At 48.2% G+C, this 20,866-nt stretch overlaps 1 protein-coding gene across 1 annotated transcript in view; it reads left to right on the top strand.

Annotated features, from left to right (window-relative positions):
• The window catches only part of drd3 (dopamine receptor D3), a 64,245-nt gene extending 43,666 nt beyond the window's left edge, over positions 1-20,579 (top strand). Inside the window, exons 5-7 of the mRNA XM_086007382.1 lie at positions 5,526-5,847; positions 15,088-15,091; positions 18,316-20,579. Coding sequence (XP_085863508.1) covers positions 5,526-5,847; positions 15,088-15,091; positions 18,316-18,553 — 564 coding nt within the window. The 3' untranslated portion in view covers positions 18,554-20,579. The remainder of the gene's footprint in view (positions 1-5,525; positions 5,848-15,087; positions 15,092-18,315) is intronic.
• Positions 20,580-20,866: the final 287 nt, after the last annotated feature.

The raw sequence follows: 20,866 nt of genomic DNA on the forward strand, positions 1-20,866 counted from the left end.
CTCGCTCACCTTTGAAATCTCCCGAGGTTTGGCGCTCTCCAGCCGCTCTCGCTCAGCTTTGAAATCTCCCGAGGTTTGGCGCTCTCCAGCCGCTCTCACTCACCTTTGAAGTCTCCCGAGGTTTGGCGCTCTCCAAACACTCTCGCTCACCTTTGAAATCTACCGAGGTTTGGCGCTCTCCAGCCGCTCTCGCTCACCTTGTAATCTCCCGAGGTTTGGCGCTCTCCAGCCGCTCTCGCTCACCTGTGAAATCTCCCGAGGTTTGGCGCTCTCTAGCCGCTCTCGCTCACCTTTGAAATCTCCCGAGGTTTGGCACTCTCCAGCCGCTCTCGCTCACCTGTGAAATCTCCCGAGGTTTGGTGCTCTCCAGCCGCTCTCGCTCACCTGTGAAGTCTCCCGAGGTTTGGCGCTCTCCAACCGCTCTCGCTCACCTGTGAAATCTCCCGAGGTTTGGCGCTCTCCAGACACTCTCACTCACCTTTGAAATCTCCCGAGGTTTGGCACTCTCCAGCCACTCTCGCTCACCTTTGAAATCTCCTGAGGTTTGGCGCTCTCCAGACTCTCTCGCTCACCTTTAAAAATCTCCCGAGGTTTGGCGCTCTCCAGACTCTCTCGCTCACCTTGTAATCTCCTGAGGTTTGGCGCTCTCCAGCCGCTCTCGCTCACCTGTGAAATCTCCCGAGGTTTGGCGCTCTCCAGCCGTTCTCGCTCACCTGTGAAATCTCCCGAGGTTTGGCGCTCTCCAGACACTCTCGCTCACCTTTGAAATCTCCCGAGGTTTGGCGCTCTCCAGACTCTCTCGCTCACCTTTGAAATCTCCCGAGGTTTGGCGCTCTCCAGACTCTCTCGCTCACCTTGTAATCTCCCGAGGTTTGGCGCTCTCCAGCTGCTCTCGCTCACCTGTGAAATCTCCCGAGGTTTGGCGCTCTCCAGCCGCTCTCGCTCACCTGTGAAATCTCCCGAGGTTTGGCGCTCTCCAGCCGCTCTCGCTCACCTTTGAAATCTCCCGAGGTTTGGCGCTCTCCAGCCGCTCTCGCTCACCTGTGAAATCTCCCGAGGTTTGGCGCTCTCCAGCCGCTCTCACTCACCTTTGAAGTCTCCCGAGGTTTGGCGCTCTCCAAACACTCTCGCTCACCTTTGAAATCTACCGAGGTTTGGCGCTCTCCAGCCGCTCTCACTCACCTTTGAAATCTCCCGAGGTTTGGCGCTCTCCAGCCGCTCTCGCTCACCTTGTAATCTCCCGAGGTTTGGCGCTCTCCAGCCGCTCTCGCTCACCTTTGAAATCTCCCAAGGTTTGGCGCTCTCCAGCCGCACTCGCTCACCTGTGAAATCTCCCGAGGTTTGGCGCTCTCCAGCCGCTCTCGCTCACCTTTGAAATCTCCCGAGGTTTGGTGCTCTCCAGCCGCTCTCGCTCACCTGTGAAATCTCCCGAGGTTTGGCGCTCTCCAACCGCTCTCGCTCACCTGTGAAATCTCCCGAGGTTTGGCGCTCTCCAGACACTCTCACTCACCTTTGAAATCTCCCGAGGTTTGGCGCTCTCCAGCCACTCTCGCTCACCTTTGAAATCTCCCGAGGTTTGGCGCTCTCCAGACTCTCTCGCTCACCTTTGAAATCTCCCGAGGTTTGGCGCTCTCCAGACTCACTCGCTCACCTTGTAATCTCCCGAGGTTTGGCGCTCTCCAGCCGCTCTCGCTCACCTGTGAAATCTCCCGAGGTTTGGCGCTCTCCAGCCGCTCTCGCTCACCTGTGAAATCTCCCGAGGTTTGGCGCTCTCCAGCCGCTCTCGCTCACCTTGAAATCTCCCGAGGTTTGGCGCTCTCCAGACACTCTCGCTCACCTGTGAAATCTCCCGAGGTTTGGCGCTCTCCAGACTCTCTCGCTCACCTTTGAAATCTCCCGAGGTTTGGCGCTCTCCAGACACTCTCGCTCACCTGTGAAATCTCCCGAGGTTTGGCGCTCTCCAGACTCTCTCGCTCACCTGTGAAATCTCCCGAGGTTTGGCGCTCTCCAGACTCTCTCGCTCACCTTTGAAATCTCCCAAGGTTATAGGCTCAGCAATGTATCAATACCGCCCCCTTTAAGCACAATATGATACTTTTATTTTTACTGTACAGTGTTCGGAGGGGAAGTATTGTCAAGCCTGAGCTGCTGTTGCACTTGTAATTAGTTTTTTAAAATTCGTTCATGAGATGTGGGCACCACTGTCAAGGCCCGCATTTATTGCCCATCCCTCATTGCCCTTGAGAAGGTAGTGATGAGCCACCTTCTTGCACCACTGCAGTCCGTGTGGTGAATGTGCTCCTACAGTGCTGTTAGGGAGGGAGTTCCAGGATTTTGACCCAGCGACGATGAAGGATCGGCGATATACTTCCAAGTCAGGATGGTGTGTGACGTGGAGGGGAACTTGGAGGTTTTGCTGTTCCCATGCACCTGCTGCCCTTGTCCTTCCAGGTGGTAGAGGTCGCGGGTTTGGGAGGCGCTGCCGAAGAAGCCTTGGCGAGTTGCTGCAACTTGTAGATGGTACACACTGCAGCCACATTACGCCGATGGTGGAGGGAGTGAATGTTTAAGGTGGTGGATGGGGTGCCAATCAAGCCGGCTGCTTTGTCTTGGATGGTGTCGAGCTTCTTGAGTGTTGTTGTAGCTGCACTCATCCAAGCAAGTGGAGAGTATTCCATCACACTCCTGACTTGTGCCTTGTAGATGGTGGAAAGGCTTTGGGAAGTCAGGAGGTGAGACATTTTTGGACCAAGGCTGTAATGAGGTCTGGAGCCGAGTCCTGACAGAACCCAAACTGGGCATCAGTGAGCAGGTTATTGGTGAGTAAGTGCTGCTTGATAGCACTGTCGACGACACCTTCCATCACTTCGCTGATGATTGAGAGTAGACTGATGGGGCGGTAATTGGCCAGATTGCATTTGTCCTGTTTTTTTTGGACAGAACAGACCTGGACAGTTTTCCACATTGTCGGGTAGATGCCAGTGTTATAGCTGTACTGGAACAGCTTGGCTAGAGACGCGGCTAGTTCTGGAGCACAAGTCTTTAGCACGATAGCCGGGATATTGTCGGGGCCCACAGCCTTTGCTGTATCCAGTGCACTCAGCCATTTCTTGATATCATGTGGAGTGAATCGAATTGGCTGAAGACTGGCTTCTGCGATGGTGGGGACCTCAGAATCGTCCAGTCAGCACTTCTGGCTGAAGAGGGTTGCAAACGCTTCAGCTTTGTCTTTTGCACTCACATGCTGGACTCCACCATTATTGAGGATGGGGATATTCATGAAGCCTCCTCCTCCCCCCGTTAGTTGTTTAATGATCCACCACCATTCACGACTGGGTGTGGCAGGACAGCAGAGCTTTGATCTGATCCATTGATTGTGGGATCGCTTAGCTCTGTCTATAGCATGCTGCTTCCGCTGTTTAGCATGCATGTAGTCCTGTGTTGCAGCTTCCCCAAGTTGGCACCTCATTTTTAGGTACGCCTGGTGCTGATCCTTGCATGCTCTTCTACACTCCTTATTGAACCAGGGTTGGTCCCCTGGCTTGATGGTAATGGTAGAGTGAGGGATAGGCCAGGCCATGAGGTTACAGATTGTGGCGGAATACAATTCTGCTGCTGCTGATGGCCTACAGCGCCTCATGGATGCTCAGTTTTGAGCTGCTAGATCTGTTCTGAATCTATCCCATTTAGCACGGTGGTAGTGCCACACAACACGATGGAGGGTGTCCTCAGTGTGAAGACGGGACTTCGTCTCCACAATGACTGTGCGGTGGTCACTGCTACCAATACTGTCATGGACAGATGCGCCTGCGACAGGTAGATTGGTGAGGACGAGGTCAAGTAGGTTTTTCCCTCATGTTGGTTCTCTCACCACCTGTCGCAGGCCCAGACTTGCAGCTATATCCTTCAGAACTCAGCCAGCTTGGTCAGTAGTGGTGCTACCGAGCCATTCCTGGTGATGGACATTGAAGTCCCCCACCCAGAGTACATTCTGTGCCCTTGCTACTCTCAGTGCTTCTTCCAAGTGGTGTTCAACATGGAGGAGCACTGATTCATCAGCTGAGGGGGGGCGGTAGGTGGTAATCAGCAGGAGGTTTCCTTGCCCATGTGCACATACATCAAGGGGAAGAAGAACTGAATGAGTCAACTAAAGCTACTTTAAACCAAAAACAGAAAACGCTGGAAACACTCAGCAGTTCAGGCAGCATCTGTGGAGAGAACAGATGATTTAACGTTTCAACTGTAAAATATTGAAGAAGGTCTTCACCCGAAACACTAACCCGTCTGCCCTCTCAGGTGGACACAAAAGATCCCATGGCACTATTTCGAAGAAGAGCAGGGGGTAGTTCTCCCCAGTGTCCTGGGGCCAATGTTTATCCCTCAACCAACATCACTAAAACAAATTATCCGGTCATTATCACGTTGCTGTTTGTGGGACCTTGCTGTGCGGAAACTGGCTGCTGTGTTTCCACTTCAAAAGGTAATGGCCCAGAAATTTGGGTCGGGGGCTTCCCGCGGGTGCAAGCCCCCGACCTGCACTTACCTACCGCGCCGGCCGTTGAGCTGTGAGCCCCCGTGGAATTCCGATCCTGGGCTTGCTCCAGCTGCCGGCGCGCAGTGCTTGCGTATCCCAGGGGCGCAGTTAGTTCGATGCATCCCCTGGGATCACGTGGGCCATGGAGAGCCAATGGTAGCAGGGAATGCTTCATTCATAAGTCTGACAGGAAGAGCTGTCAAACCTATAAATACTACAGCCCCAAAACATCACTAAATCTTCAAATAAATTTTTTTTAAATCACATTTTTTAAATAAACTATAAATCACATGAAATAACTATTTTAAACATTAATTTAAATTTTTGAAAAAAATTATTTTATTTTCTAACGGACCTAAAAATAAACTTACCTTGCTTTAAAGTATTTAAAAATAATAAACCTGTGGAAAAAATGTTTTAATTTTAATTAATTCACCATTTACCTTGTAAAGAGCAGGCCTTATGCCTGCTTTTTATATGTGTAACTTCTGGAGACTTACCCTCCCGGGAAAACCTGCAAAAAAACGTAAGTTCGATGTGCACGCGCAGCCTCTCCTGCGCACGCGTTCAAACTCTGAACCCCTTCTTTCAGGGGAACGGAAGTGCCGGTTTCCCGCGCATGCGCAGTGTACGCAGGAAACCGTCACTTCCATTGGGCTTACGGGTGAGTACCCCGTGCGTACTCACCCGTGGAGACCCGAATTTCTAATGAATTGGCTGCAAAGCACTTTGGTACGTCCTGAGGTCGTGAAAGGTGCTATATAAATGCAAGTCTTTTTATTACAAATGTTCTGAAGAGAGGTTTTGACCCGAAACATTAACTGGTCTTTTCTCTCCGCAGATTCTGCCTGACCTTCTGATTGTTTCCAGCAATTTCACGCTTTTTCAGTTTCCAGCCACTGCAGTTTCTTTTTGCTTTTAGTTGACAATTATTTTGAATTATTGTCGCGCTACTTTTTTTTAATAGAAATACATTTTTTTTTATTACTAGGAGAAAAGAGAAAACTTTCCCAGAAGTTTACACTCGTTCACTTGTTTGAAATTTAACGAGCAGGAGAGTCTTTCTCCAAACAACAAGCTGCTTGCCCCCGTTGGAATAGCAACTTACTGCAGCATGAGCCAGGCTTCATTCGCAAAAACCGAGAACGAGATCGAGGAATCGGGGAAAAGGAGCACTGGTACAACAAAGCACGCTTCTGAAGTGAAAAAACTGTCCAGCGGCAAAACCACAACTTCCCTGAGACCCATATTGAAACACAGGAACCTGCAAATGAGAGAAAGGAAAGCAACCCGGATGTTGGTCGTTGTCCTGGGTAAGTATCAAGTCATTTACTTAGAAACTTAAATAAGTCTGATCAATGTGAAGGCATGATGGTCTGAAGGACCTTTGGAGGGAGCAATGCCTCTGATTTTCTATCCTAGATCTGAAGCTCAGACTGGACCTCACTTTTCTCCCTTCCTCCTCTCCTGAACAGGGTTGCCAACCCGCGACGATTATCCTGCAGTCTCCAGGAATTAACGATTAATCTCCTGGACGCTACCGCAACAACCCAGGAGAAAAATCTAAGAAGTATTAAAAGAAAATGTTTTTTTTTGACACATTTTATTAGAACACATTTGTTTATTAGTTATTGAAATGTTGGAGATGGGGAAAAGGTTGCTTGACTGGGCGGGGTGGTTGGAGGTGGGAGGTTCATGTGACGGAATCTCCAGGAATATGTCTTACCAGACTCCTGAAGGCATTGACTACAGTTGGTGTATGGTTCCACAGATGTTTCACTTCATCTTTCATGTTTCAACTTAGACAATAATCGCTAGCAAGCTATTCTTCATGGCCCGCTCCGGGGACAATGGCTGGTGGGGCGTTTTGCTGGGGCGGTACACCTGTCACACTGTGATGCAGGTGTCCTAAGTCGAGCTCAGGGAGGACAGAAACCTCCCGTGGAGCACAAGGCATCACAGCCTGGCCTATTCCTGTCCTCCCGTGGAGCACAAGGCATCACAGCCTGGCCTATTCCTGTCCTCCCGTGGAGCACAAGGCATCACAGCCTGGCCTATTCCTGTCCTCCCGTGGAGCACAAGGCATCACAGCCTGGCCTATCCCTGTTCTCGCCCAGGATTTCATATGTTTTCCTGCAGGGTGCACTGGATGGCAATCAAGACTGGGAACCGTAGCCACTGCAGCCCACAAATACTGAGGCCAATTGTAGTGCCCCCTGCAGAGATCCGCTAATGCAGCACAGATTGAGCATCAAACCTGGGGCCTACTCATGTGTTTAGCTCAATTACATGTTGCCTTGACCAAATGAGGCATCAGGATTCAGACTGAAACCTGAGATCTCACTGGAAACTGAGAACAGAGAATCTGAATTAGATTGTTCTTCTATTCGTTCATGGGATGTGGGCATCGCTGGCAAGACCAGCATTTATTGCCCATCCCTAGTTGCCCTTGAGAAGGTGGTGGTGAGCCGCCGCCTTGAACCGTTGCAGTCCGTGTGGTGAAGGTGCTCCCACAGTGCTGTTAGGGAGGGAGTTCCAGGATTTTGACCCGGTGACGATGAAGGAACGGTGATATACTTCCAAGTCAGGATGGTGTGTGACTTGGAGGGGAACTTGGAGGTGGTGGTGTTCCTATGTGCCTGCTGCCCTTGTCCTTCTAGGTGGTAAAGATCGCGGATTGGGGAGGTGCTGCCGAAGAAGCCTTGGCGAGTTGCTGCAGTGCATCTTGTAGATGGTACACACTGCAGCCACGGTGCGCCGGTGGTGGAGGGAGTGTATGTTTAAGGTGGTGGATGGGGTGCCAATCAAGTGGGCTGCTTTGTCCTGGATGGTGTCGAGCTTCTTGAGTGTTGTTGCAGCTGCACTCATCCAGGCAAGTGGAGAGTATTCCATCACACTCCTGACTTGTGCTTTGTAGATGGTGGAAATGTTTTGGGGAGTCAGGAGGTGAGTCACTCGCTGCAGGATCCCTAAGGAGAGAAATTCCCTACCTTAACGCCACCTGTTAGCACGCCGTTATGTCAAGAAAGACTTAACGTCACCACTGCAAACTTCAACCCTACTGCTGAACCTAGCATGCAAGCAGACTGACAGAGGCGCTGTCAGCACCTCTTAAAGGGACACACACATCTTTCAGGTAATTTTGCATTTAAACTTTTGGACTTTTTTTTATTTTATTGAAGTAGTGGCTTGCTACAATAGATGTTTAAAAACTTTGAAGTGTGTAGGGAGTGCTGTTGGATGCTTGCAAGGCCTCGAATGGTAAATGAAGTCCTCTGAGAAGGCAGAAAATGCTGCAAATATTCAGCAGGTCAGGCAACATCCGTGGAGAGTAAAACAGAGTTCAACATCTCAGGTCGAGGTGCTGTCTGACCAGCTGAGTATTTCCAGCATTTTCTGCTTTTATTTAAGATTTACAACATCCATTCGCTGAGGGAAGAGGAAGACACAGAAGAGGAGGAAGCAGAAGGAAGGAAGCAACCCCGACAGCCCCTTTCTGGCCAGGATATCCGGGATCGAATCATCCACCTGCGGTACCAGTGACCACAACCCCAATTCCCCTTTCAACATTGGTCCCACACCTTACCTTCCCTCTGTTACTGACCATCACAGTGTCCTCTTGGCCACAATGCTGAACTAAAAGCCATCACAAAGTAAACTTTCCAATCCAACTTTATATATCTATCCATCTAATATGACATCACAAAATCAACTCATCACCCTTATACATTCCCTTAGTGACTGTCTTGTGTGTGCTATTGTCTAACCTACTGATGTCACACAGTGCTACCCCAGTGGCTGGTGGAAGGGTGCTGACTTTCAGTGGGGGAGACTGCAAATGGCCTTGTTGGTGGCTGGGAGTGTCAAATCAATCTTCTTCTTCTTCACTCTCCTCTCCCTCTTCTTGGCCAACCACTGGCTGAGCAGGCTGCATTTCTTGGGTGTGTGAAATGAGGAAGGCACAAGGGTGGTGTTGTGGTGAGGGGAGGATGGGAAAGCAAGAGGAGCATGCGAGAAGGAGGATAACATATGAGGATACCGGCATCTTGTATCCTTTCAGGCCCGCCACTGGCCAAGGGCTCAGCCATGCCCCTGCCAAGAATGGCCAGCACCGTCTCCTCCAAGAGGGTGAGGTGAGGCTAGGAATGGGAGGTGTGCCTCGTGATTGATACAGATTGTTGGTAGGTGAGTGATTGGGGGGGGGTGGCGGGGGGGAGGTCGTGCATTGAGCAGTGTGTGAGGCTGGTGGTGCAGTTGGTAGGAGACGGCTTTTGAAGATGCATTCACTGACCTTGCCCAGTGGTCTGAGGTCATGAAGCTTCTTTGGGCACTGGAGCCAAGCCGTGGGGATGACACTGCTGGCAGTGATGGCCTGGGTGACCTGGTCCCACAATATTCTTTTTGGAGGGCCTCCTGGCCCCTGTGGGTAGAGGATCTCTCTTGCAGTGTTGACCCCCTGCACAAAGCTAGAGTGCTGCGTGCGAGACCCTGGGTGCCCCTTCCCTGGCTTGTTGAGCCATTTGTGTTAGTGCTGAAGCACTTTTACAATTTTTTTAGGTGTGGCAGACAATTCAGCTTTAAGAGCTGAAGACTCCCATTTGGGACTTCCTTTTAATTTTTTTTTTGAAAGGCAGTAAGAGCTGAAAAATGCATTTTTTCACTTGATTTTAATTTTTATTAGTTTTGAACGCATTGCCCCTTTAATTCATAGCCCTTTTAATGGCCCACAATGCCTTGTGAACTCCGCAGCCTCGCTCCCACAGGCTGTAAGAAGTTGCAACGCCAACTGTGGACGGGAACTTCGAGTCGGAGGCCTCCACTAACGCCACTAGAAGGTTGTTACCCTGTAAGTTAGTGCTGCGCTACAATTCTACAGCCCCCAGCGTGAATTTTTGCCCGGTAGCACTGCGGTCATTTTCCAGCGGCAGGTTTCTGTCGATGTCCAATTTCCACCCCCACCCCAGCCTCTGAACTGCTCTTGTAGCCACAGTATTTATGTGGCTGGTCCAGTTAAGCTTCTGGTCAATGGTGACCCCCGGGATGTTGATGGTGGGGGATTCGGCGATGGTAATGCCGTTAAATGTCAAGGGGAGGTGGCTGGACTCTTTCTTGTTGGAGATGGTAAGATTGAACAATAGGATGCAGTTACACTGTCACTGTTATATCAATATGTAGTTAGTTTAGAGTGTGCATCAAAAGGAAAGTGCCAATGTTCTTTGAAGTAAGACTGGTGATCTGACTCCCGAGAGCACTAAAGTGAGAGATGTGAGACCACATCAAATTGGTAGTAGTATTTCTATTTATCTGACATATAGGCCCAGAAATTCGGGTCTCCACGGGTGAGTACGCGCTGGGTACTCACCCGTAGGCCCAACGAAAGTGCCGGTTTCGTGCATGCACTGCGCATGCGCGGGAAACCAGAACTTCCGTTCCCTTAAAGGAAGGGGTTCACAGGTCGAACGCGTGCGCCGGAGAGGCAGCGCGTACGCCTGGAACTTCCATTTTTTTTGCAGGTTTCTCCGGGAGGGTAAGTCTCCAGCAACTACGCTTTTAAAAAGCAGTCGCAAGGTCTGCTTTTAACAAGGTAAGTGGGGAATTAAGTAAAATTAAAACATTTTTTCCACAGGTTTATTATTTTTAAATACTTTAAAGAAAGGTAAGTTTATTTTTAGTCCCGTTAGAAACTGTAATTAATTTTTTCAAAAATTTAAATTATTGTTTAAAATAGTTATTTTATGTAATTTATAGTTATTTTTTAAATGTGATTTTTTTTTAATGTATTTGAAGTTTTAGTTATGTTTTGGGGCTGATTTGTATTTATAGTTTTGACAGGTCTTCCTGTCAAATTTATGAATGGGCATTCCCTGCTACCATTGGCTCTCCATGGCCCACGTGATCCCAGGGGACGCTTCGAACTAACTGCACCCCTGGGATACGCAAGCACTGCGCGCCGGCAGTTGGAGGAGGCCCAGAATTGGAATCCCACACGGGCCCACAGCACAACGGCCGGCGCGCTAGGTAAGTGCAGGTCAGGGGCTTGCACCCGCGGGAAGCCTCCGACCTGAATTTCTGGGCCATAGTTCTAATAGTTGCACATAATCCTATGTTTCGCCGTCGGTATGACGGCGTACTCTCAGAGTACGGCCTGAGAAATTGACCACAAGTTTGGGATTTCTGTATACACTTGCGCAAGTGTTAAATTCCGATGTGTCAAGTTTCTGACTCCGCCTGGGCTTTGCTGCACCTTTCACCTACCCATTCATATCAACGTGTTGCCAAAAGGTTGGGCTACGTGCCCACCTACTGCACATTAGTTACACTGAAAATGTTTACATCTGCCGCAAACAGGTGCAGGAGCCTGTTGCACAGCGTAAGGGGAGGGGAGATGAGAAAGGTGTATTAGTTGGTGGCTGCTGACTGATCTGTTGAGTGTTTTCAGCATTTTCTGATTAAAAATGTACTGGCCAGACACAAAGCTCTTTTCATGTAATCTTTCCCGATGAGCTTTTGAACCCAGAAAGTAAACACAGTAAACACCAGCAATCACCAGCAATAGGCACTCGATAGATTGGATATATTGGTTTAAGGGCAAAGTTTTTGTGTGCTGATTATTTCTCAAAATATTACAATAAAAAAACCTTCTGATTTATAGAAACATTTTTTGTACTGGGGTTTGCTACTTTACAATTCAAACAATGGAGCCTCTAATTTAATATTGAGTAGGCATGAATCGTATATTACACGTAGTTATGAAAGATGTTTGACCAAATGTATATCTGGCAGAACTAAAATATATATACCTACCTATTTTAAATCTCTTCAAACAACATTTCCAATAAAAGAGTTGCGTATTAAACCCTCTGTAGATTGTAAATATATGCCAGTAGAAGATTTCTGTCTTCTATTGACGTGTTTACGATAGCAATCTCCTCTGTTTCCTGATTGGCTAAGAGTCAGGAGGTGAAAGGAGCACCGCCCCACATGAGCCCAGGTTCACATACGCACAAGAGCGCATCCCTGGGATCCGTGGGCCACTGCGCTGCACACAACTCCACAGCGTCTGAAAGCAACTTCTCGAAGGGGGGGGTTCGCAGCAGGTACATCGGAACAGGAGGCGGCCCCTCGAGCCTGTTCCGCCATTCAATGAGACCATGGCTGATCTGCGACCTAACTCCATATATCCCGCCTTTGGCCCATATCCCTTAATAGCTTTGGTTAACAAAAAGCTATCAATCTCCGATTTAAAATTAACAATTGATCTCGTATCAATTGCTGTTTGTGGGAGAGAGTTCCAAACTTCTACCACCCTTTGTGTGTAGGAGTGTTTCCTAATTTCATTCCTGAAAGGTCTGGCTCCAATTTTTAGGCTATGCCCCCTAGTCCTAGAATCCCCAACCAGTTTCTCTCTATCAACCCTATCTGTTCCCCTTAATATCTTGAAAACTTCAATCAGACCACCCCTTAACCTTCTAAATTCTAGGGAATACAACCCTAATTTGTGTAATTTCTCCTCGTAACTTAACCCTTGAAGTCCGGGTATCATTCCGGTAAACCTACGCTGCACTCCCTCCAAGGCCAATATATCCTTCCTAAGGTGTGGTGCCCAGAACTGCTCCCAGTGCTCCAGGTGTGGTCTAACCAGGGTTTTGTACAGCTGCAGCATAACTTCTACCCCCTTGTACTCCAGTCCTCTAGATATAAAGGCCAGCACCCCATTAGCCTTTTAAAGTATTTTCTGTACCTGTTTGGAGGTCGGCAGCATACTCCTCAGCTACACCACCGACCGCAAATTCAGGGCCTATATATTTTGGATGTTTCTATTTCTAATTTTAATATATAACAAATGGCAGGAATGGTCTGTGACAGATTTATTTGTAACCGGTGTGGGTGAATGACAAAGATTTATTTGTGTAGGTAGTACGGCTTGGGGGCACAGATGCGTTTATTTATGTATGCATTTCATTATTCCTTTATAAAATGTGTTCATGAACAACACCATGAGAAATGTACTCGTAATTATAGAAACATTTCGAATACATTAGAGTGGGCTCAGTTCAGCTTTGCTCACACAGTGTGTGAGTTCATCCAAACCACTCGGTGAAGCTGCTGTCAGGAAATCCCCCACAGGAATCTTTTATTCTCGATGTAACCAGAAATACCACAAGACGAGAGAGGTTATTCTGGCCATGTTAGCTAGTCCTTCCAAAAATGATCCTACAGTCCCCCATTACAAGATTGGTTTCTTAATTAATTCCAGAGTGTTTGCCTCCACTGCTCTCTGCAGAAGTCCATTCCATGCCTTTGATCTGTATGGTTGTTGCATATTGTTAACGGAACACCAGATGACTCTTTGATGGGAGTAAGCACATTGCAACAATTACACTTCTCTTGTATTGCTTTTGTTATTCTTTAAAGGGAATGTTCCGGAGGGTCTCGAAATAAAAGTAAGTTAGTTATTACCACACCAATACAAGTGGTTATTGGAGCATAACAGAATGAATCATCTTTGTGTGAAAAACTACCAGATATTGGTCCAAAATATACTTTTAATTAATTTGACTCCGTCATGATCTAGTTTGAAGTACTGCTCTGGATCTTTGCCGATATCATTTATGCCTTATATTTCTATAAGATCAGTACGCAGTTATTTCCATTCAATGATGAAAAGCCCAAGTTTCCATTTCACTCTTCCCTCATAATTCAGCCCTCTGATGTTAAGGGCAGGATTTTCATTGGGCCATGGAGGCGGGATTGGAGGCGTGTGGGGGGTTAAAATCCCGAAATCGGGGGGGCACGAACCCATCCCGCCCCCAAACGCCTCCATGCCAGTTTCAAAGGAGGCGGATACCCGACCTGTGCTGGGACCTGCCTCCCCAAGGCGGGAAGGGGATTAGTGCCAATTAACTGCCTGTTAACAGGTAGTTAACAGGCAGTTTTTAGCCTCATCCCTATTTTCATTCTTGAAGTGTGGGATTCCCAACGGCTCCAAACCACGCCAAGTTAGAGGAGGCGGACCGTCGGGCTGAAGGGCTTGGAGGGGTCGAGATGTCCGGTGTTCAGGTGAGTGATGGGTGCATGAATCACAGAATCACAGAATCTACAGTGCAGATAGAGGCCATTTCGGCCCATCGAGCCTGCACCGACACATATCCCACCCTATCCCCGTAACCCCACGTATTTAATCCCCTAACACTAAGGGTCAATTTATCATAGCCAAATCAACCTAACCTGCACATCTTTGGACTGTGGGAGGAAACCGGAGCACCCGGAGGAAACCCACGCAAACACGGGGAGAATGTGCAAACTCCACACAGACAGTCGCCCGAGGCCAGATTTGAACCCGGGTCCCTGGCGCTGTGAGGCAACAGTGCTAACCACTATGCCACCGTGCAGAGGTAAGTGTGTTTGGTGTGTGTAAAGTGTTTACAGAAGTTTAATTACCTTTACTTACCTTTACAGCCTTCCTTCCTTCAGGTCTCGGGAGTCCCTCGTCTCACCGGCACAGAAAGCAGAATGGCCGTGAGCTGTCAAAATCTGCAGCATTCAGCTTTCTGTTCTGGAGAGATCTCTAAATCAGCCTGAGAGGAAGGAATTAACTTGGAGTACAGATTGTCAGTGTTTGACAGCTTCAAAGAGCTGTCAAACGCTGATATTTCATCTGTCAAAAGCTCTTGACAGATGAAATGTCAATCTATGACGTCACCTGTTGCCGGGTGGCCCTTAATTGGCCTGCTGAGCCTGCTGGGCGGGCTCAACAAGGTCAATCAAGTGAAATCGCGTGGGTTGGCCACAACTCGATGGAGGCGGGACTACAACCCCGAAAGTTGTAGTCCCGCCTCCTACACGCCTTCAGTATCAAAATCCAGCCCTAAGGATCAGTCTTGTGAGATTCTCTGAACTGTCTCTAGCCTTTGAATGTCTGCTTTGCGTCTTGGTGACCAGAACTGGACACAGTACTCAAGGTGTGATCTGACCAGAGCACGGTACAGCTGGAGTATGACTTCCCTGACTTGTACTGCACTGTTTTGGCCACACAATGTCAGCCGTGGCTCAGTGGGCAGCACCCTCGCCTCTGAGTCAGAAGGTCGTGGGTTCATAGTCCCACTCCAGAGACTTGAGCACAAAAATCTAGGTTGACATTTCAGTGCAGTACCGAGGGAATGTCAGAGGTGCCGTCTTTCAGATGAGACGTTAGACCAAGGCCTCGTCTGCTCTCTCAAGTGGACGTAAAAGATCCAATGGCACTATTTCGAAGAACTGGCCAATATTTACCCTCAATCAACATCACTACAGCAGATTATCTGGTCATTATCACATTGGTGTTTGTGGGAGCTTGCAGAGCGTAAATTGGCTGCTGCATTTCCTACATTACAACAGTGGCTACACTTAAAAAAAAAAAGCACTTTGGGATGTCCAGTGGTCGTGAAAGGCACTATATAAATGCAAGTCTTTCTTTTTACATAGTGTAGTATTCTATTTGCTGCTCCATGGTGACTGGACATGTTGAGCCCCCAATAGTAATGGTAATTCTTTCTAATTGCTTTTTTTTTTAGACAGGTTGCTAACGGTGACACTTTAAACATTTACAGATTTGTAAATGCGATGGTTTTGTGTGTGTGTGCCAGGAGACGTATAATAACTTTACATAGAAGAACCTTTTAATAAATGTATTTTCACTGCATTGAAGGTGTTATTGATAATTCTGTAGTTGGATCAACCCTATAATCATCTTTGGGCTGATTTTAACTTGACCTGCCCTGTGTAATTGGGGCAATGGTGGGGTTTCCCGTTCCCCCTTCCACTGCCATATTTACTGAGGTTTTCTACCGGGAGCCCAGGCAACCACGCCGAACCTACCTACCGATCTGCCGGCCGGGTATTGCACCCAGCCCGGAGCCGGCGAGGTGCTGCCGATGCCCGTTCGGGGCACGCAGCTCACCAGCGACATACAATGAGGCGCGCGGCCTTTAATAAGGGACCAGGCCTCCCGGCGGCAGGGCGGGGCAGCCAGCCATCCGTGAGTTAAAACCCATCCTCTTGTATCTATCATCTTACCACTGGAGCTCCAGGTTGCCACGGTGGCAATCTCACTCGGATAGACCGTAAGGATGGCTGATGGTGGCAACTGGAAAAGTTCATGGGGGCTAAATTCGGTTGATTTGCACCTCCTGTCATTGCTGTGCGCAGCGACCCACTCGCGCCCCGGCTGTAATATTGGGTGGCGCCGCCCGACTTACCGCCGGACGCTATGCCTGCCGGGGTCAGGGGGGCCTACCTGCGGCCGTGTCACCGCTAGTTAAAGGCGAGGTGCCAGGCGGCCATTTTTGTTGCTGGCCGCCTGCCAGCACCTGCCCCCGTTGTTGTCCGCGGCCCCCATGAAGCCCACCTCCCGCGGGGTGTCGCCTGCGCACCGTGAGCCCGGCACTCCTCTCCAGGAAGGCCTGCAGTACCGCGGCGCAATGTGCCGCAATATTGGCTCGTAGCGCCCCAATAGGGACGCGGGGCGCTTCCAGTAGCGCGCCTCCTCCCTCTCGGGGTGCTACCTGGGAAAGTCGGTCACGGGGGTGCTAACTTTTTCGGGGCGCTACCCAATTTTTAACCCCATGTGTTTGAGGTTGAAGGTAACAGCACATTAATGGGATAGCAAAATACTGCGGATGCTGGAAATCTGAAACAACAACAGAAAATGCTGGAAACACTCAGCAGGTCAGGCAGCATCCGTGGAGAGAGAAACAGAGTTAACGTTTCAGGTCGATGACCCTTTTTCCTTGAACAGAGGCCCAACCAGTCCCCATCCACCACCACCCTCCTCCGCCTGGCTGAACTTGTTCTCACATTGAACAACTTCTCCTTTGACTCCACTCACTTCCTCCAAATTAAAGGTGTTGCTATGGGAACCCACATGGGCCCTAGCTATGCCTGCCTTTTCGTGGGATATGTGAAGCAGTCTTTGTTCCAGTCCTGCTCAAGTCCCCTCCCCCATCTCTTTTTCCGGTACATTGATGACAGTATCAGTGCCGTTTCCTGCTCTCGCCCTGAACTAGAAAATTTAATTCACCTTGCTTCCAATTTCCACCCTTCCCTCACCTTCACATGGTCCATCTCCGACTCTTCCCTTCCCTTCCTCAACTTCTCTGTCTCCATCTCTGGAGATAGGCTATCGACCAACATCAACTGACTCCCACAGCTACCTGGACTACACTTCCTCCCACCCCGCTTCCTGTAAGGACTCTATTCTATTCTCCCAGTTTCTCCATCTCTGCTGCATCTGTTCTGACGATGCCACCTTCCATACCAGTGCTTCCGGCATGTCTTCCTTTTTCCTCAACTGAGGATTCCCTTCTACTGTGGTTGACACGGCCCTTGACCATGTCCGTTCTATTTCCCGCACTTCTGCCCTCACCCCTTCCCCTCCCTCCCGGAACCACGATAGAGTTCCCCTTGTCCACACCTTTCACCCCACCAGCCTCCACATTCAACGGACCATCCTCCGCCATTTCCGCCACCTCCAGCGTGATCCCACCACCAAACGCATCTTCCCCTCACCTCCCCTTTCAGCATTCCAAAGGGACCGCTCCCTCCGTGACACCCTGGTCCACTCCTCAATCACCCCAACACCCCTTCCCACGGCACCTTCCCGTGCAAATGCAGGAGATGCAACAGCTGCCCTTTTACCTCCTCCCTTCCCACTGTCCAGAGCCCCAAATACTCCTTCCAGGTGAAACCGTGATTTACTTGTACTTCTTGCAATTTAGTATAGTGTGTTCGCTGCTCACGATGCGGTCTCCTCTACATTGGGGAGACCAAATGCAGATTGGGCGACCGCTTTGCGGAACACCTCCGTTCAGTCCATAAGGGTGATCCTGAGCTTCCGGTCGCCTGTCACTTTAATTCTCCGCTCTGACCTCTCTGTCCTCGGCCTCCTACACTGTTCCAATGAAGCTCAACGTAAGCTCGAGGAACAGCACCTCATCTTTCGATTAGGCACTTTACAGCCTTCTGGACTCAACATCGAGTTCAACAATTTCAGATCATAACCTCGGCCCCTATGTTTTTTTTTCTCTCACGTGGCAGCTGTTGATGATTCTACCATCGCCATTTACACCTCATCTAGAGTCATCTCTTGTTTCTTAACTTGTCCCATTACCATCTCCTTTTGTCTTTTAATCTCTCCTGCCTTCCAGCCTATCACAGACCTTCCCTTTTGTTCTTTCCTCCCCTCCCCACCTTTCCCTGCCCCTACACTTGCTTAAAAATCTGTTACATCTCTAACTTTTTCCAGTTCTGACGAAGGGTTTGACCTGAAACATTGACTCTGTTTCTCTCTCCATGCTGCCTGACCCGCTGAGTGTTTCCAGCATTTTCTGTTGTTGTAGCACATTAATGGGGCATTCTTTACAGTTACAGAGTAAGTGTGGAATGCATCATACATTATTGATGTGCATGACCTACAGAACAGCTGCCATACATTTGGGAGTAGCCCTCAAATGGAGTAAAGGGAGTTTTATTGTGCAAAATAACAACAGAAAATGCTGGAAAAACTCAGCAGGTCAGGCAACATCCGTGGACAGAAATTTGAGTTGACGTTTCGGGTCAAACCCTTCTTCAAACGTCAACTCAAATTTCTGTCCACGGATGTTGCCTGACCTGCTGAGTTTTTCCAGCATTTTCTGTTGTTATTTCGGATTTCCAACATCCGCAGTATTTTGCTATCGTACTAGAGTTTTATTGTGCACCAGGCCATGTTGAATTGATGAAGATGGCTGAGAGAGGTTTTGTAGGATGTTTGTTATATTACTGTGTTATTGTCTTTCCCCCTCAGGTGTATTCCTGATATGCTGGCTGCCGTTTTTTATCACACACATACTGAATACCCACTGCAAGCAGTGCCATGTGTCACCAGAACTCTACAGTGCTACTACCTGGCTTGGCTATGTCAACAGTGCAGTAAATCCCATCATATACACTACTTTCAACACTGAGTTCAGGAGAGCGTTCCTCAGGATTTTAACTTGCTAAATGAAGTCTTAAAGATGTTACTATTTGGGATTTTAATGTTTATTCCCCCTTACTGCCAACCACCAGAATGAAACTGTTGCTTTCAAGGAAGTCCATTCCCACAGTCCACTGCGAATGGTTCCATTAACATTTTAGATATACTTTGTTAGTATAAATAAAGTTGTTACATTAATTGATATTTTTCCATAAATGTCCTGTTTATGTGCAGTTGTAATGTTTTCCATGAACTCTACACCAACCAATGACTTTTAATGAAATAGTGAATAATGAAATTGCTCTCGTACGATCTTCAGAGTTGTCGTTCGTGGTTTTTATGTTGTTGAGAAACCAGGGGTGAGGGGTCAAGGCCCAGAGTTCAGCACACTAACCAGTACAAGGTAAATCAGGAAGCAATGATTAGGTGATGTCAAACTTACATATTAAATATAAGGACATTAACGTGGGACATTCAGTCACTGACAAAACCAGGAGTTAAGCATTTCAAAGATCTAATCGGCTGTCGTAAAAAGTTCATCCTGACACAATCCACCCATCTTCATCATGAGAGGCGGGAGGGATACTCCAGAAATCCAGGATCTTGGAAAGGACAAACAAAAGAAGAGGCTGGGTAGGACGCACGAGCAGGTAAAGGGAATCTTTATGTTCTGAGCCAGAATATCATTTAGAGACTTGTGACCATTTTATCTCAGTTTCTGTGTTAAAAGAGCTGCAATAAAATGTTCATCTTGGACACGGAGAGGGTGATTATCAGGAGAGAAAAATAATTGCTAGATTGCTGCCTACTCATCATTGACCTCCGCTGGGATGAAAATTTCTGTGAATGTTGGATGAAGACAGCACATGAATGCTTAGTGTGCATGGAGAACGCTCACTTGGGGGAGTACGGTTCAGACACTGGAACCATATCCCAACCTTAGTTGCCATTTCAAGAGAAGGGGGCAAATTAAAGAAAAATACTTGGGTTTGCTATTCCAGTCATACGGGGGGTTCAGTTTGTGATGTGCACCACCGCATAACTGGGAGATTTTACCCTCTATGCTTGCCTGAGTGATGAACAGGGGCGGACTGGCTCCCCCGAAAGACCGTGGGACTGTCACTGAAAAAGGGGGGGGCGCTGAAAATGCTGTGGTATGGAACCAGTTACCGGGGCACTCGGGACATCTGCCGATTTGTCACACGGCCAGTCAGTTCCCCGGTGATGAAAAACAATACCGGCAACGGACATTTCTATAATGCACCTCACATAACAAAAATATTTTGCAACTGCTGTCAAAGTGGGGAAAAAGTGAAGAAAAGAAAAGGAGGGGGAAATGTTTAACCGAGAGATTGACGGTGTGGCGCAAGATAGGGGCTTCTGAAGGCACGGGGTAAAATACCGAACAAAAGAGATTTTGGAAAAGAATTCCCGAGGGCAGGGTCATGAATGGGTACCAATGGTAGAGCAGGGATCCACTAGCAGAGGCGCGGTCTGCAGAAGGGACATGAGGCTGGATAGAATCACTCAGAGGGGGTGAAGGGAAGTGGCCGAGGGATTTGAAAATGAGGACCATGATGTCGATTCACTAGGGCTCAGGCAACCAACTTGGCAAGGATGGGGATGGTGGTCGTGAGGGATAATGGCGGAGAGGCTGCAGGGTTGTGAATATGTTGGAATTTATGGATGGTTGAAACAAAGTGATTAGCATGGGGAGCTTTGCAGAAGTTGAAGCTTGACTTGTAAACCTGATATCCATTTAATATTGGGAAATACAAACTTTATTTCCCAATTTACTGAGTGTGTTCATCGGTGTGAAGTACAGTCCGATATTTTTCATCCATACTGTGTAAAGCAATTTTTGGTTTTGTATTCGTCAAATATACGCAAAGCTTTTCCTTCTCAGCCTGAATGAATGTGTTAGTCTTGTTGCAAGAGCTATGATATTTTTTTCCCGTGTGTTCCTTGAATGTTTTGATGTTTAAAATGTTCCATTTAAAAATATAAATGCACAAATATTTAATTTTAAAAAAAGTTAAGGAAGCTGTATTGATGAATAAATACTGTATGGCCTCAAAACTAGTTACCGCAGTCATTTGCCCAAGAGATCTTGTTTCACTGAAGCTACCATTTCAAAAAGAACTGTTTCAATCACATCGTTTCAAATTCCCAGCTATTCACCACAAAAGGGGATGATTTTAACCACAAAACAAGGGGGGCAGAAACTGGGTGGACAGGCAGTCAAAATTGCCTGGGTTACTTAACTGCTGGAAGCCTGCCCAGATACCGCTGACCATGATTTTCACTCGGGCATTTGGATGGATGCCTAAGCCCCCTGT

The sequence above is a fragment of the Somniosus microcephalus genome, chromosome 14 (assembly GCF_052327205.1).
Source record: "Somniosus microcephalus isolate GS21.2 chromosome 14, FLI_Smic_1.0, whole genome shotgun sequence".
NCBI lineage: Eukaryota > Metazoa > Chordata > Chondrichthyes > Squaliformes > Somniosidae > Somniosus > Somniosus microcephalus.